Raw genomic sequence first — 15297 nt, forward strand, 5'->3', positions numbered from 1 at the left:
GGTCCTCTCCGGAATTATCGGCCATCCCAACTCATAATAACCACTCACCGATATTCTCAAGCAGAACGGGCGTGCCGAACTGGATGCAGTTCTCCAGAGTTCGCACGAAGTCGCCGTCGGTAAGTTTGATGACGTGCAAGTTGTTGGCTCTCTCCATGTTCTTAACCCACTTGTTGGCCTGACCTTGAGGGTCGATCATCAGCGGCCAGCGACGAGCGTTGCTGGTAAATAAGGAAAATCGTTGTTTCGGAGGTCATTTTGATAAAAATAATATATCTTAAAGCACCTTTGGGGAATCTAATATTTTGTCAGCTGGTTCTGTCACAAAAGTGATCTTTTCAAGCCGGTTCTGTTACAAGGCTGCATATACCTGATCTCCAAAGCCGTTTGATAAAAATAATCAAGTTCGCAAAATGCAAAAAATAATATGTATAACAGGCAATCGTATAAATTAATTGAAATGCTTTGTTATGACTAAGAAAAGAAAAATACTGTTGGACTAAGTAGAATTTTTGGTAAAATCTGAATTAGGTTAGAACTAGAATTAGAAAAGCAATTTTATTCGATAAAATCGACATTTTGCTGTTGCAAACGTTTCGGCAATACCTCATGCCATGATCAGTGAAAAATACAAGTGCAGATAAAAACGCTGAAACACGCAAAAATAAAAAAAATAAAAGGACAAAATAACAGGAAAAGAAGGCGATGTATGGGTCAGTAAGCCGAAACGTTTGTAACAGCGAAATGTCGATTTTATCGAATATAATGGTTTTAATATTTTTATTGAAGTTACTAAAAAAACGTGTATTGTGTTTCAATGGAATAGTCTAGTTCAGCGGTTCTCAACCAGTGGGCCAAGGCTCACTGGTGGGCCTTATGAACATTTGAGGTGGGCCACAGGCCAATTTAAAAAAGTTATATTTAGTTTTATTTGTGTCACTATATTTAATTTTACAGGACTAATGGCTTGGGGAGGAATTAAAAAGGAATGTAAATTTATTGTTCAGCCGCAAGTATCTCACTAATGCACGGTTGAATAAATTATCAGTTTAAAAATATGTTCTGCTGTGTTTTGTTCTAAACCTATTTTAATTTTTTTTACTATTGGGCCACAGAATTTTTTTGCAACGTGAATGCGCCACGAAAGAAAAAAGGTTGAGAACCACTGGTCTAGTTGTTAAAATCCGCTTTCGGCACAGGCAAGAACCGACCTGATAACGATTCCGTTTTCCACCGAAAAGCTGTCGGTTGGAAGGCCGTAGATGTTCCACTGGCGGATCTTGACCGGCTCGCCGAGCACCATGAAGAGAGTGACGTGGTCGGTGCATGGAATGTTGGCCACCTTACAATTCTCAAGCCACTTCTTGGTTTGATCCTGTGGGTAACAAAGAGGAAAAGTTTACTAATAGGAACTGACCAAACCGCCTTGTTTTTACCAGATAGGAAAGGTGCATTGAAGGTAGTTTGGTAGTTGGGTTATAGTGTTTCAATTTCTGCTGACAAAAGGCCAACATTTTAGCAAAAATTTGGCGCTGGTCTAGAAACCTAACAGATTTTTTCCTGGGGGCTTATATTTCTAACATTATTTGGCTTGGGGTGCGAGTTAGTGTTGGGGTTTGGGTGGGTCAAGTATATATTTATTTATTCTGCCATATTTATTTTCCTTCCTTGCAATTTCAATTCGGACAACTCGTTTCGTTCACGTTTGGGCGCGTCCCCATTACTTGTTAAAATTGAAAACAAGGCTCGTGACCCACCAACCCATGCTTGCACCAAGTCGCCAGACGCAGAGTATTGAAGTTACACAAATGAAAAATTGTGTGATTATTTTAGGAAACAAATTAAACCTTGGCTTATGTGTATAATTGGGTTAAATTTTCCACCCGACCCACGATAAATTTTAAAAGCGGCGGCTTTTACCTCTCTGAACTTGGAGGTATAATAGTTTATTCTCCACAACGCTCTAGTGGTTCAGGTCCCGTACTTGCGCATACTGTTTAAATCTAGTTTTTCCGACATACGCGCAATAGATCAAGAAAACGACATTTACCTCTCTGAACTTGGAGGTGAAGGTGCCGAGGTAGGCGACGATCCCTGAAGCGATAAGAACGTCGCCTGTCAGGTTTGTGAAGGTGATGCCAAGCGCCTTGGCCGTCTCCCCCCAGCGGTCTTTCTCGCCGCCCAGACTCTCGATCAGCTGCGTGGCTCGACTCAGCTTCTTGCTGCAAAGGTCGACCTGGAATGCAGAGCGGAACCAGCGGTAAACCAGAGGTTCCCCAACTTTTCTAAAAATGTCGCCTGGTGGACCCTTTGCAACTATTTTGATATTTCGCGGCCCTATAAAAATTCAAGGGTCAGTTGACCCATGTTTCTTGCAGTACACTAGTGCAGTCACAGTTCTTTCTAAATTAACTTTCTAAGTAATGAGAACGATTATAGCAGGTAATATGGCATAATCGACGCTTTATGATAATACAAGTGACATCATAAAAACACGCTATATTATCGAATAATAAAAAGTAAATAAAGATTAATAATAATGAGTGACAGATAATGTTTAAAACATAGATTGTTTGAAAAAACATTCGCTAAAGCCTAATGTTTAAAAACTTAAAGACTAATTCTCATTGCGGACCCTCTGAAACTGCTGAACGGACAGTTGGAGAACCGCTGCGGTATACGGATGAATTTGGTAAGTTGGTAATTCTAGGAAAAATTTACGGGGCTTAACTGGTGTTAAATAGGTTTTTGGAACTACTTAAATTGTAAAACGGGGGACATGGAAGCATAGAAGAGCTCCTAGAGTTGTTGTATATCTTGATATTTATTTGGAACAAATTATGGGAACCTTAATTTGTTCAGACGACTAAAATAGCGACATGGAAGGTTAAAGAAGACCTGGTCACGGACAGATTTAAAAAACTCGATAATTATATGGGCGACTATACTTAATAAGTCTTAAAATAATTTTAGGCCCACAAAAAAATGTAAAAAGCGTATAAAAAAATGCATAACGAGGGCTTCCAACAGGTAGAGCTTAATGACTAGATAAATTCGGGAACAAAACAGTCGGACTTAAGTCTTTAGTAAGGGAAATTAAATAGTCTTACAATTATATTTAAACTACTGAAATTTAAAAACGGTCGATATGGAAGTCATAGCAAAATATGACAGAGCTGCTCGACACGTCTAACAACTCGATACTTCTTACGAACAAAACAAATTATGGGAACCTTACAAGTAAAAAAAATGTTGAAATTATGCAACATCTAAAAAGCAATAAGAGTAATGCTAACGAACAGTGTTACCCAGAGTAGAAAGAAATTTTGAACTGAAAAAGGTCGTCATGATAAAATTATTTCGAACGTTTCACTTGCTACATCAATCGTAATCAGTAACTTTAAAATTCAGTAGTTTAAGTTGACTTTGTTAAACTAATGAAAACTTTTTCATTCCTGAAATTCTCCTACAGTCCGGTTCTATATGCAACTTTCGGTTGTATTTAGTGTTGTTAATGGCATTTTGCTTTCTGTCAAAACGTGTTTTTACCTTTGTAGACAAATTTTACAGCTCGAAATATGCAAATAGAGGGGCGATAGAAATATGCCATCAATATTCTTATAAAATAATTTGCAATTCGACCTCCACTTTTTAGCGCACGCAAAAGGCTACCCACGACTGTCAGAAGAACATTAAAAACGTCATCATTATATCTCATAACAACCACGCCTTATACGATATTAAACGCGAGAGCAGTTGGTTTCATTAAAATCAGTTCGAAAGCTCACCTGGTTCTCAAGATCGGCCTTCTTCTGCTTGTTGAATGCCAACTTGTCCTCGAGATTCTTTAGCTTGTCCTGGACTTCTTTAAGAGCGGCCTGTTTCTTCCTCAAGCTGCCCATGGCCTCCGCCAGTTCGCTTTCCGCCCCCTGCAAACAAACATCGAGAAAAAGCGGTAAATCATGTGAAATAGTTTCAAGTTAAATTTTTTCTCCCCATCCAACGATCAATGCAATGCACACGCAAAATATGAAACTATAGGTAACGTCAGCGTAACAGCAGAATGAACAGGCTTGGAGTACAAGTGTTTATGCAAAGAGGCTGACCCTTCTATAAAATAGAAATGTGTTAGGTGAAAATGGAACGTTGCTGATTGCAAGTTCAACACAGCTGGAAAAGATCTATAATTAAAACAAACATTTACCTTTCGCAAAAAATAATGCTAGCGTTGTAAATGGTATGCTAAACAGTTTTACCAAAATCAATAATTGATAAATCCATCAAAAACACGTTCAGTTTCCTGGTTTGTCGTAACCCCCTTGAGTCAGAATTCAAAAAGTTAAAAAAAAAATAAAAAAGTAAATTATTTCAAATCACCGCTCATACAGTTGGGCATGTGAACATGGTAACAATCGACTCAGGCCGAGTTTCAATACTAACTTTTTAATTATTTCCCAAGTTAAAGTAAATGGAATTTCACTTAATGCCTACTGAAAACAACGGGCGAATTAATAAAGGTATTTACTAAAATCCTTTGTCTGGTAAACCAAAGTCGTGGACTCCGTGTTTTTAAGTATATCACATACGAAAACGCCACACAGAGTACGCAAGCACACACACGCACACACAAACAACATAGCCTTCGTCTCACACCTTGAGCTTGATTTTCTTGGGCGCCACCACCTTGGCCACTCTGTCGTAGGAGTCCATGGCTCGCACCCACTTGCACAGACCTTCGCACGCCGTGGAAGCTTGACGAATCTTTTCAGGAACGAACTCGGGGTTGGGGGTGTACTTGGCTCTGCAGAAGCAGCAAGGCGTTGAGATGAAAGGAGTATGTTGTTTTTAATGTTTAATTTTATGTTTTTTGTTTTTTATGTCTTTCTGTTTGTGGCTTAATGTCTGGAAGGTGTTAAATGTCGAGGAATATAAAAGTCATTAAATAGTTAATAATTTGTTAACGTTTCAAATAGTTATGCATATTTATAGAACAATGTTGCACTGAATATGTGAATAATGGAAATCACCTTGACCCTTGCAAGATAAATGTCGACCTTAATTCCAGATCAGTAACAGCAAAATACTCTAGCAAAGCTAGCAATTCAGGTCAGACACAATCAACAGATCTTAAAATATATATATATACTTTAAGATCTGTTTATTGTGTCTGACCTGAATTGCTAGCTTTGCTAGAGTATTTTGCTGTTATTTATACAACATTATTAATTTTCATGTAAAGAATAACAAAGTGCACACATAAGTATAGTTATTATTAAACTAAAGGAAATTCACACATAAATAAAGTTAACAAAAAGTAAACATTTTCTTAGCGAACGGGTACGATAGCTAGGTATTCTGTTTAAATTATTTACCAAAATAAATGAGGCAAATGTTTAGACGCGGGACAATGCAATCAGATATATGTGCCGAGTATTTTGTAGTTCGTCTAAAAGCATATCAAGCGATCTCACGCGGAGTGAATTGTTGTGGGCAAAAATCGAATTTTATTTTCCCATTTTTTTATTGTCAGTTCAGGTGTTTATGAACTCGAGACTGACCTGATAATTTTCATGTAGGCAGGTGGAATGTTGTCCTTGTCGTATTCCTTAAGACCCTGAAGGAACTTCATGTCTCCGAGGACTTTTTTCGAAGGACCCCAGTAATCTTCAATCTTTTTGCCTGGAATTAATGAACATATTATTAAAAAACTTTAATCATATACCAGAAGATTGAAAAATGTCGTAAACCAGGTAACCAGGATGAACCATATAAACCGTTGCATTGCAGATGATTCCGGAAAAATTTAAATCGAGTCTGTATATCCATCTAGTTATAAAACTAATTTATAAATTCATATTGCGGAATATTACCAACAGAATGTGTAAAAGTTGCTGCGCAAATTATCTACCGATTGAAACTCAATAGTAACGAAATCAAACGCCATTTTGTGTGCTGTGAACAGCTACGTTTGCAGTTTTACCCTATTGCAAAGAAAAAAAATGCAACGATTGCATCTTAGACTATCGCTGAATATCGTATCGCTGAATATCAACCAAAATAATACAAATCGACGTAAAATGTTGCTTTAATAAAAGTAAAAAATGTTACGTAGCAAAGCCATAATATTCGACAAATTCGAACTATTTCGCTGTTTCCAAACTTTTCGGCAATGGCCCAAGCAATGATCAGTGTAAAAAGAACTATTACCACCATAGGCTAACAGCAAAACACGTTAATTGTATCAAATCATGGCTTCGGCATTTTCGTTAAAGTTATTAAGAAAACGCGAATATTGTATTCCCCAAAAAAGTGCTGATTTAAAAAAACGAATCGAACTAGCATTTTACTTTTAGCCTGAACACAAGTGTGAATATTGGCTGTGTTAAGTTGTCGATGCAATTACTCAGTTCTATATCGCATTTCGCAATTCATCGCTTTTATTGCGCAATACCGACCGCTTCCAGATGGGTCGGGAATCCTGTCTGGCTTGACGCCCTTCAAAATGCAAATCGTCTCCATTGTGAGCTTAACAGGGGCTGGGGGGTTCTTCATGGCCTTCACCATTGTGATGTCATTGGCGGTGAGGGTGTTCAGGGCGACCAGGGCGGCCTCCAGGACCGGAATGGCCTCGGCCAGGTCGGCGTCACATTCGTCCTTAATGCCCTTGGCCACTTTGGCCTGGTCGTTCGCCACCGCCTCATCCGCTTTCACGACCTTGGTGAAAACAATTTCGGATGAGTGGAAAACTTAAAACATTCCAACTTTAATAGTATTTAAAGACCTTCATTGGCTAGAAACATACGAATATCGTGGGCATGTTGGTCGCGACAAAGGTTTTGTTTTCGCCAGTTATCGGTAAAATAATGTTTTGTACAAAGTGAAAACAAAACATTATCATTATTTCTACTTGAGAAGTTTACTTGTTTTTTATCTTTTAGTTTTAGATGTAATTGTTAGTATCGGTACAACTTTAGGTTTCTCATAAATATACAAAACTTTTTCACCAAACTACCATTTCAATGCATGTATTTCTTGTTTTGCGAAATATAACGTTTTGCGGAGTTTAAACACCAAAAGGTTGTACCTATTGTGTATATTTTTGTATATTGCTATTTTTTTAAGAATTCGTCCATAACATTTATCGTATTTGCATCGTTCAGCAATTCACCAAGTAAGTTAAACGTTATGATGTTATAAGGTTTGAGAAGTTACATTCAAAATAATATAGACGTCCTATAATGACTCACATTTTCCGATTTCGAAATAAATTATAGGAAGTTTCAAACACTTACCTTCTCGACCTTGGCCACCTCGATACTCTCCCGTTCCACGTTGACCATAATCTCATCTACCTCTGTACTGGCCACCACCAGCTGTGGCTGCAACTCACGTAGTTCAGTCTGCATGTCGGCCACCTGTGGAAGCCAAACAAGGTGCGTTAAAACACTGTGCTTTTATGCGAAGCAGTGTTTCGTTATGTGTCAGATTACCAATACATTTGCGATTTTTTTGTAAATGAGTGTTTTTTAAACTTCGTTAGCAGCCTCTCCGAATCAGTATGTTAGTTTCCATAAAAATATCCAAGCCGCTTGGGTGCTCTTGTTTAGGTCTATTCTAATTTCCCTTTTTTTAATTGCTAACATTTATTTGTTTCATTCACGCATTTAAAGCGCAATATAAAACTGTAAAGAAACGAAAAGACTAGTCACAGGAAACCTGGGCGCTTTTTATATCGGCTTATACGAATGACGTCTTTACTCTGCTCAAACAAACCAAAAAGATGAAATTATAACGTTCAGTGATGTTCAGACTGTTCAAAGGTTAATAGGCCAAAATTTGCTTTCAACTCTAAGGAATTGAAGTACCATCCAGTGTTTCCAATAGTTTTTTTTTGATGGAAAAATGAACCATTAGTTCGGAAATAATGGCTAAAATATATTTTTTAATTTGGTATCTGATCGGCACCGATACCACCCTAGTATCGGACGAGTACCGACACCACCACTTGGCATCGGGTATTGGCTCAGATCCGATATTATCGTGAATCCTTAAACATAACAAACACGCAAAATTATTATTCACGACCATAGCGTACCTGTGAGGCGGCCGAGTTGAGTTTTTCCAGCCCGACTTCGTACCGTCGCTTCATCTTGTGCACCTCCGTTCGCTTCTTGCCCAACAGCACCTTGAAGGTCGAGATCAGCTCGAGGTATGACGTGGGCGTGACGTAGTTGTGACGTTGCAGTTCGACCATGAAGCGTTCGGACAGGTCGCGGGTCGTCTGTCAAGCAGCGCGCAAAACAATGGTAAAATATAAGTAATGTATCGATATACCTGTCAAGTAAATTATCTTAACTTTGTCAAGTAAATTATCTTTAACGATTGAAAATGGCAACAAAAACTGTAAAGAAGAAAGCAACCGGGCGGTTTTAATGGGGCCATGTAGTTGGACGCGTATCATTCGATGTAAGATATAAGAACTTTACAGCATTTTTTTAAAATCGTTTTAGTGTTTTAATAAAACTAGCTCACAACTTCATGCCACTAGACCAAAAAAGCAGTTGGCAAGTTCTAGTTAAAGGAACGTGTAAACAGAATGCAGAATATGTTAAAAGGTTTAAAAAAATGAAAAGCTAGACTATTTACCTAAAGAAGTAAAAAATATAATAATTTCTCAGAAAACGGTAATATTATTACTCGCTCTTTCAAAGGGAATTTGAAGCGGTGCAAGAAAGAGACCGCTTGAACCAAAACACCGCTTGGACCTTATGAACAAAATTCTACAAATCAAAAAAACTTTCACCTACAAATGACAGAAACAAAAATTTGTGCGCTCACCGTGTGAAACATCTTGCACATGTCGATGCACCCGTTCCTGTGCTCATCCGACATCTCGACTTCTTCCAGGAAGCGAGACGCGACAGCCGTGAGAGCGTCCTCCGGCCACGACTGCAAAACAACGCGCGCGTTTACTCGATTATGACGTCATAAGGTGGGCGATATAGTTGGGATGATATATTACTCCTGTGAGCAAGAAGGCCATTTGGGGTCTAACCCCTAGTCCAGTGGTTCTCGTTCGAGGTGCCGCGGCGCCCTGGTGTGCCATTTCTAATGCTCCCAATAGGGTGCCAGTAGGTATTTGAGAATTTTTACAACTCTTATTTTTGCTGAATTGGTAAGCTTTTTGATACAACTATTTGTAAACGATTAGAGGCCATTATATCGAATGACATTTTCCTACATGTTTTATAGGTTGATTGTGCTGTTCCAGTTCCATTTATAGTGACATTTCCAGTAAAATACAAAATTACATGCGAGTTACCGCAAATCTATTTATTATTTATGATGGGTGCGGTTAGCCATAAAAGGTTAAGAATCACTGCCCTAGTCAAAGGCTTGATAGCTAGCTGAAGCTATCGTAGCCGAGAAGACCCAATAGAACTATTACACTCGGCTGATAATTTTCCAAAAAAAAAACTAGTTTAACTATAGCCTAAACTTATTATAACAGTATTGCTTTTCAGACGTCACATAAAAACATCTAATAATATTACAGAGAAAAATATTCAGAATATTAAAAATAAGTATTTATTTAAAAAAATTAGGGCGAACTATAAACAAATTCAAACTAAATATACATAATGACTTCCGTTTGGCTCTCTAGAAATATAGGGTTGTGCGCTACCAAATGAAATACTCCGAAATCACTATAACTGATATTTTTACAACCAATCCAACAAGAAAGCCTAAACTTTTCAAATTAGGTTTTTAACGGTAACTATATTTTATTGAGATACATTTGGCATACATAGAAACATATTCACTTCCAGTAAGTAAATTTTAGGACAAAACACCTTTAAATGTAGAAATAGCTCGTTTTAATCGCAGCCACGGACGAAATGTAGACGTTAATTATAAAGTTAAACTACTTTAATATCGGACAGCTACCGATACCTCGTTTATTTATCGGGCATCGAGTGCAAGCCGATATTATCGGTCATCCCTACCTGGAACCAGTCGATGGTGCAGCAGTTGACCAGCGAGGGGAACTTTCTCAGTCGTGTCCTGAACGCGTCACCGATAGGACTCATAGCTAGCACCACGTGCAGCTGATCACGGCATCGGTCTGTATGACAAAGGAGCAACATTTGAACCATTTGAAGTGCATTTTATCGAAAATATCCACGCACATCAGAACTTAGATATCCGTGTGGTCAAGTTTTTGGATTAAACCATTAAATGCCAGGCGATTTTTGTTGAAGTTTATCCTCAACCCAGCTTTTACACCCAATAAACACGCAACGTATAGTGTACGTATATTATCAACTATTGTGTAATAATTTATATTTTCTAAAAAAGTATTCCACAATCACATGCTCTTCATTATGTGTATTATATAGATTAAAGTACTTTCCTCAAATTAGAGACAAAATGGGAAATTATAATAGCAAGTGGTCATTAACTGGACTAGAGTAAAAAACGGAAAGGCAATCACCGATGAAGAAACTGAACAGGGCGTTAGGTGTCCCGTCAGTTTGTCTGGACTTGTCCCTTTGGCGATCGAGCGATCGCATTTTCTCGATAATCTCTTGTTTCTCGTCGGCCAGGAAGAGGTTGGGCACCTTTAAAAAAATATAATATAAGTGGCTGTGAAATGACAGCAACAAGTACGGAGTCGAGTTGTCTAATTGAAGGGAAAATATGTCGATAATTTTAATTTATACCTTTTATGAAATAACTTGAGTTCGAATTTAGTTTATATGTACTTATTGAGGAGCCGGAGTCGGACTCGAGGCTCTACGGAGTCGGTGAACTTTTCTTGAGTCGAATTCGGGACTCGGGATTCGAGAAAACTGTCCGACGTGCACAAGCACAGTATCAAATTGTAAAAATCAATAGCAAATAGGGAGGAATATTTGCCAACCACGTATTGTGGGGTTATGAATTATATGGCAGTATCTTCGAATGAAAAGCTTTATATCCACCCTAGTACAGTTTAATGTTTCGTTTAATTTTAGTTTTTGCGCAATATGTTATTTTCCAATACTATCTAGTTCAGCAAAACATGGCTAGTTTCGTCCATTATAAACAGACACGATTTTTAAGTCCAGCTGACCCCCGGGACTCACCTCTCCTGCGTTCAGAAGGTTGTTGATGTCCTCCAGGAAACTCTCTTCCTTGATTTGTGTGTCGGTAAAGAGGAATGTTCCGTGCTGATCGCTCTCTGTCGACTTCCTCAGGATCACTTTCAGGTCCTCCCGCCACTCCACTGAGGTGTAGCCCTTGGAGATCTCGACCTTGGAAAAATCAGGAGGAAGTGTTACGTTTCTTTACCTCGAAACTTTATAAGATGTTCAATTATCGTTTGCGCAATATACTGCAGTCAACATTGTTGGTATTTCTGTTCTTGGTTTTGATTTTCAAATTTTTAACATACGACCCTGCATTTCTTTTTGTTGTTTTTTTCGTTTTTATATGTTAAATCTTTAATGATTTATAATAGTATTTTATGCTTAAATCATGTATAAATTGTGACTAAGATCAATCGTCTTATTTTATTAGAATGTCAGTGTGAAAACTGTGTTAATTCAAATAGAAAGAGTCGCCAAGCTGAGTCAATTTTTTATTAGCTTGATTTTATTTATAACCAGCAATTTGAAATTATGTGAACTCACAATAAGACATAAGGTAATTAAAATCTGTAGATAAATTCAAAACCCAACTATCACGATATCGGTAATTTGCAAGGCAAACTCAAATAAATTCTATTGAACCTCTCTGAATGTAAGGGAGCGAATTTTTCTGTTTGTAAAATTTTGCAGAAATCTTCTTGAAGACGAGTACGTTTATTTGAAGTTCATGGACTGTGAATTGCCAATTTAAGAAGTACGAGGAAAAAAAACAATTATTTTTTCTTTCTCTTAAGGTTTAAAAGAAAGTTAGCTTTTTAAAAATTTAATAAAAAAATGGATTTTATTGCTTTGTTACCAGCAAAAATTTCTAAAGTGCCATGACTTGATCAGAAAATAATGTCGATAACGATATTTTGACTGACCTCTTATCTTTCGCATACAAGGGTATAGCAAATGCTTCCTGGCGATAACCGCCTCCCCAGAGTCTAGCTAAAGCCTCAGTCAGGCGTTATGTTCTATAGAAACAGCGGCGTCTTACCTGGAAGAGTTCGTAGTCGGCCATGTGCGCAGCGAGTCTGGTGAGCGACTGACGCCCGGACCCGCCCACTCCCACCAGGAGGGCGTGGCTCCTCGGCTGCTTGAGAATTCGCGAGATTTTGCAAACGTGTTCGATCGCAAATCTGCGCAAATGAAAAAGTTTAAAGGTCATTTTGAGTGGTATTCACTATCAAATTCACACCCACCAAATTGCGAAAGGTTAAGTTTGAATCACGCAAAGGTAAATGTGACAAAAAAAATTTACAATTATTTTGTAAAGAGCGCTCCTACATCAAGAATCCTAATGGTAAAGATAGCTTCTTTCAAAATTAGAAGCTTTTTGTCGTCTCAATTTGCACTTGACAGTTTAAGTTGAATGTATAGTCATCATAATGGTGCAAGAAACTCGAGGAATATTTGACAAAATTGTGTTTCAAGGTAGGGCGCTGATTTCATTTTATATTATAACATGCAATGTCCAAAACAATATTTTTAACTAATATGAAACATATATTTTTCAAAATTCATCTTTAACTATACACTGCCATTTGTTTTTACTAAAAAATTGGCTTAGTGTGGCCTTTACAGTAAAGCAAGGACCGAAAAGCGTATAAAACGTGTTAAGGTTGTGGATAACCATTTACTGCGCCAATCAACCACTAGCATAAGCTAGGCACCCCCTAATGATTAAAAAAATAGCACAGAGCAGCAGAATGTGTACCTGAATATGACGAGGTTCATTGGCTTCTTGCTCATGTTGTTGAACTCGTCCAGATGACCCTCGATGACCTCGCGCAACTTGTCAACGTTTTCCACTTCCAGGTAGTACTTGTTGTCGTTCTTGGGCGTGAAGTCGCAGTACATCAAGCTGCGAAGGTCATCTTCTTCAACCTGGAACGGGTTAAATTAGGGTAGTCGCATATAACGTGATGGCAAAAATGCCAAGAATGAGCTAAAGTAGAGGTTCCCAACAGGGGTAGAATCACCCTAGGGGGAATTTTGTAGTTCCAACAGGGATTGGTAATTTAAACTAATAAGTTGTTATGTTAGTCGTAAAATATTTTGGTTACGACCAATTTAAACAGTTCGGGTATATCACAAGCGAGATAAATCTTCGACTAAAGTGTACATCAGTTCCTAGTTATTACATCACGATGCAATTCCTAAAGAGGTGGCAATGCTACCTTCATACACACGTTGAAAAACTCGATTACAGGTCTCGCCAACAAAATGGTAATTCTATAATGAGTTTGCTTGAAAAAAAATGAGTATGATAGTATGTGCTGTGCTGTCTTTGAAGATAGGGTATATTATAAACATGTTCAAGTGCAATGAAATTACGGATCATGCCTTTTCCTCCGCCCTCCTCCAAGCACGTAAGACTTCGGTTCCCCATATGTGTCATTCAAAATATAAACACATTGAAGCACACAAGATATTATCCCAAAAATACTGTAAGCAAAAAATGAACTCAACCGGGCCACTAATGAGGTCTGAGTCTTCTGAACAACTCGAATTAAGTCATTAAACACTGAGGCACCATTGGAAATGTATGTGTCCCCACTTCCCTTGGTGCCTTAAGTCAGGTCTTTATTTTGTCTAATGGTTAATCCAGCTCTGGCCCTACAGCCTCAAGAAGTATAAGTTAAACGTACCTTTCCGTCGTTGTTAAAGTCGAGCGACTTGAAAAGCGTGTTAAAGTCGGCCCCGAGATGGGTGGCCACCACTTCACGAACATAGTCGAACAGCCAGGTCTTGTCGGGGGCGTCTACAAGGCGATCGTAGTACACGCGCATCACCTGAATAGAGGCGGGAAGAGTGTTTTTCGTCAAATAAAGTCTATCGTCAAAATAAAGTCTACATTTTTCGTCAAATAAAGTCTACATAATACAATCTGCTTGGTATATGTTGCGTTTTTGTTATCTTTTAGTTGAGTCATTGCTCGTAATCGAGTTACTTTACCAATCTAAGTAGCATAAAGCTGCTTGTTTTTAACAAGGACTTTACTTGGATTCTAACTGCTATAATTATGACTTAACTAGGACTTGACTTTTGATTTGTTGACAAAAACTTAAGGTGGACTTAAGTTATTTTACAAATTACTTGACTTGGACTTTTACTATTTTACAAATGACTCTATTTGGACTTAAGTTATTTTACGAATGATTTGACTGGGACTCATTTCAAAATTGCTTGTTCATAACACTGACAAAATCCCGCAAACGTACGCGCACCTAGCTAATAAGCTGCTAAAACCAGCAAAAAAAACGAGAATAAAAGGCGAGGACCAACCTCGTGAACCCAGAGCTTTTTGATGGCGTCGAGATCGACTGCTGACTGGGGTACGCACAGGCAAACGCCGCCTATGATGCGGTTGAAATCTCGCAGGTTGAAGAGGTAGTGCGACTTGGCCGGGGTGGGCAGAAGGTTTTTGGCGGCCGACGCGTAAATGTCTGAGGTGGCAGCGACCAGCTTCGGCACCAGAGAGGTGAACTCCTTGTCAAACTGGTGGCTAATGAGGAATAAGAAAAAAAGGGTTAATTCAAACGTTTTTTTTTTCACTAAGGATCGAGAAAAATCCTTAAAAAAATGTTTTTTTTAGCTAGGTAAACTCCTTGTCAACTGGTGACTGATGAGAATAGGTAAAAAAGTTAGCTTAAAGTCTTTTTACCAAGTACCCCGCGGCGTGGGTCAAAAAAACATCGCGAAAATTAGTTTCCGTCTTTGTCGAATTGGTTGCCGTCGAATAGAAGTGGATAAATTAAAGGTTAAAATGTTGAACTTTTAGAATGGTTTATAGTTTTATACGGAAAGCTGGGAGTAAAATGTTGGTAGAACCGAAATATGGTTAACCTGTCCACTACAGGAAAAAGAGGAGAGTTGAGCTTGCTAAAAATAAACAGCAAGAGGTTAAAATCAGTCTCTAAAATTAAATTAATTCTGAAATCTTGCACAGTGGAGTAACATCCAATAAAAGAATATTTTTAGTCTTACAGCATACCTGGGTATAATAAAGCCTGCTTATTGGCGGGTCGGTCCCGTATTTAGTTAAACATTAATAGGCCACATCCAAGCCTAGGGCATTTGTTGTTCTTCATGCGAATATAATATAGGTCACCCTTATGCT

General features: G+C 38.2%; 1 protein-coding gene across 1 annotated transcript in view; it reads right to left on the reverse strand.

Moving 5' to 3' along the window:
- LOC146132090 (dynein axonemal heavy chain 7-like) overlaps positions 1-15297 on the reverse strand; it is a 75004-nt gene that overhangs the window by 18699 nt on the left and 41008 nt on the right. The window contains exons 43-59 of the mRNA XM_083396404.1: positions 14463-14682; positions 13826-13969; positions 12892-13061; positions 12172-12313; positions 11130-11297; positions 10496-10622; positions 10008-10126; positions 8839-8949; positions 8096-8281; positions 7293-7415; positions 6456-6714; positions 5559-5679; positions 4654-4801; positions 3789-3929; positions 2051-2236; positions 1212-1375; positions 49-221 (exon numbers count right to left, since the gene is read on the reverse strand). Of these exons, the coding sequence (XP_083252530.1) occupies positions 49-221; positions 1212-1375; positions 2051-2236; positions 3789-3929; positions 4654-4801; positions 5559-5679; positions 6456-6714; positions 7293-7415; positions 8096-8281; positions 8839-8949; positions 10008-10126; positions 10496-10622; positions 11130-11297; positions 12172-12313; positions 12892-13061; positions 13826-13969; positions 14463-14682 (2702 nt within the window). The remainder of the gene's footprint in view (positions 1-48; positions 222-1211; positions 1376-2050; positions 2237-3788; positions 3930-4653; positions 4802-5558; positions 5680-6455; positions 6715-7292; positions 7416-8095; positions 8282-8838; positions 8950-10007; positions 10127-10495; positions 10623-11129; positions 11298-12171; positions 12314-12891; positions 13062-13825; positions 13970-14462; positions 14683-15297) is intronic.

The sequence above is a fragment of the Ascidiella aspersa genome, chromosome 9 (genome assembly GCF_963924565.1).
Source record: "Ascidiella aspersa chromosome 9, kaAscAspe10.2, whole genome shotgun sequence".
Lineage (NCBI taxonomy): Eukaryota > Metazoa > Chordata > Ascidiacea > Phlebobranchia > Ascidiidae > Ascidiella > Ascidiella aspersa.